This window comes from Penaeus japonicus, unplaced genomic scaffold (assembly GCF_977035675.1).
Source record: "Penaeus japonicus unplaced genomic scaffold, GWHDUDI00000001_assembly GWHDUDI00000020, whole genome shotgun sequence".
Taxonomy (NCBI): domain Eukaryota; kingdom Metazoa; phylum Arthropoda; class Malacostraca; order Decapoda; family Penaeidae; genus Penaeus; species Penaeus japonicus.
The window spans coordinates 1,700,369-1,702,868 of NW_028234422.1; the positions used below are offsets into that span (position 1 = coordinate 1,700,369).

Sequence of the window (2,500 nt, forward strand, 5' to 3'; positions counted from 1 at the left end):
TCTTTACTTAGGTAATTGTTCATGATTTTTTATTTGCCACAATATGGATTGAATATTATATTGATTGAATTGGAAATTTTGATTAATTTATTATCATTTCCACACGATGATAAAGATTATTCATTTGCTTTATTGTTGCCTCGTTCCTCTTCTTTCTAGCATTAAAAGCTTTTATCATATCATTTTATTATATAGTTTTATTGTTTCCTTTTGTTTATTTTCCCCTAAAACTCACTTCTGCTGTCACAGATAATCCCGGGAGTGGACACGGATGGGGAGACGAGTGGGATGGGCTCCTCAGTTGACGAGCCTATTGAGTCATCGACCGAGTCTGCCTCAGAAGCCCCAGTCATCACTCCATCTTTCCTGCAGCCAAGACCTTCCTCCTCCTCCTCCAGGGGACCATCGACCTCTCCTGTGGCTGTAAAGGTGAGTGCTGTGAGAAGGAAGGACTCAGGAAGGAAGTTGTGGCAGGAAGAGAGGCGTTGGCTGCGTCTGTTGGAATTTGTTCTTATTTCTATGCTGTGGATTTTTCTTATGATAGATTCTTTTTCTATCTCTCTTTTTTTATTATAGCATATGATGACCACATTTTTCACGATAAACAGTACAGGGAATTGATAGATGGACAATATCATAAGCTTTATTCAAGTCGTATCAAAATACACTTGAGAACAGGTACCTTTTCTATGAAAGCCATCATCATCACATCAAAAAATTTGATTAAATTCATTTGTGTTTTGTATTAAAGGATAAACAAAAGAGAGTTTCATTGAATGGGTCAGCACTGTAGTGTTTTCACATATGATTAACCATTTAAAGACTAAGGATTATGCTTAAAGTTGTTTGGATGCTCTTTCAGTTCATGAAGATTTTATTTTAAGATTTCTTTTGCATGTCAGAAAAGGCACTTCAGTATTTGAGTGACTGTGCATGTAGTCAACTGATAAGAAAAGTAAAAGCATTTATTATTCTTTACTTGTAGAAAAGGAGAGGAGGCTGGCCAAAGGGTCGCAAACGGAAGCCAGAAATCCCTGGGGTCAAGCCTCCCAAGGCTCCACTGACGGCCTATGTCCTGTTCCTCAACGAGCGTCGTAAATATTACAAGGAGACACGGCCAGAACTGAGTTTTGGGGCTGTAAGTATCACATTATGTGTGTAGATTTCCGTATTTTTTTATTTATTTACTGACTAGTAGATCTTTCATACCAATTTAATGTTGCCACTGGTTTGCATACAGAAGTAAAGGAATTCAGATTTATTTAACAAAGATGGATATTTAAATAGTTTTTTTATTGTGGCTCTACAGAAAGAAGCATCTTCATAAATACTGCATCAGTTATGTAATAATTTTTCAAGGGTTTAAAGATTGATGTTTGTATGTTTCCCTTGACTTACATGTCGCAGGAATTTTTTTTGTCTGACTGCACGTGTCATGACATGCATGACGTTGGAGGAGATTGGATCACTGTGTTTCTTTATTGTACTATGAGGAATGAGTGAGTGATGATGACAGTTGCAATTACAATTATTATAAGTGCTGCAATATCAAGCAAACTGGGATTGAACTAACATCCAAAACCTAGATGGCACCACTTTCTCCTAGCACCAGCAGGAGAGAGAGCCTTGAATGGCACCCATCCACAGTCTCTAGCAAACACTATCTTTAGAGAGCTATGGCACACAGCAAGATGCTAACCTCTTGCTCTAAAGTACCAGCATTGAGGGATGCACAGGTAGAACAAGAAGAGGAAGGTGACTCAAACCATGCCCAGTATCTACAATGTGCCCCTGTGCCAGTAAGGCTGCCTTGTGATGTGGCACTCATAGTCATAAGCACAGGTTTCCTTCCTCTTCCCTACCTCTTCATGTTACCTTCATTGTGGATGGTTATATTTTCATAGTCGTCTATGACTATTCAAATAAAAAAAAATGAGGTTGCTTTTTGTCTTCCCATAAAACAGCAATACTTTCATTACACTGAGTATAAAGAACATAATGAGCTGATATGGACCCTATACCACAATTTTAGTCAGCTGCAAATATTTCAAAATATTGCAAATATATTGCAAATGGTAGAACACATGACACGTACAAGTCTCTCATTAAAATAGAACACATGAAGACAGAAATGGCTCTAGTTTGCAATAAATGACTGAAAAAGAGTGGGAAAAGTCAAGGTATGTTGCATGAAGATGCCTCCCTCTGAAATAAAACCCATCCTGGAGAATGGGCAAGCAAATCTATCCCTGTCTGCAATGGGTTAATAAATAAGTCATAATTAGTCAGTAGCGATTTCTTTAGAGTGAAGCACTGCAGAACCTTATATTTCACCTAACTTTACTTTAATTTCAAGTTAAACTTAATCCAGGCATTCACAAAAAGTATCCCTCTAATAATGACTTTGATAATCGTGTAATTCCAGGTCACCAAGCTTCTAGGAGCAGAGTGGTCGTCTCTCACGCCGGAACAGAAGGCAGCGTTTGTGACTCGCTCGGAG

The 2,500-nt window shown here is 38.2% G+C and overlaps 1 protein-coding gene across 1 annotated transcript in view; it reads left to right on the forward strand.

Annotated features, from left to right (window-relative positions):
* LOC122258040 (uncharacterized) overlaps window positions 1–2,500 on the forward strand; it is an 11,787-nt gene that overhangs the window by 6,048 nt on the left and 3,239 nt on the right. Inside the window, exons 4-6 of the mRNA XM_086547932.1 lie at window positions 250–429; window positions 986–1,138; window positions 2,426–2,500. The exon at window positions 2,426–2,500 is cut by the window's right edge and continues 88 nt beyond it. Of these exons, the coding sequence (XP_086404058.1) occupies window positions 250–429; window positions 986–1,138; window positions 2,426–2,500 (408 nt within the window). The remainder of the gene's footprint in view (window positions 1–249; window positions 430–985; window positions 1,139–2,425) is intronic.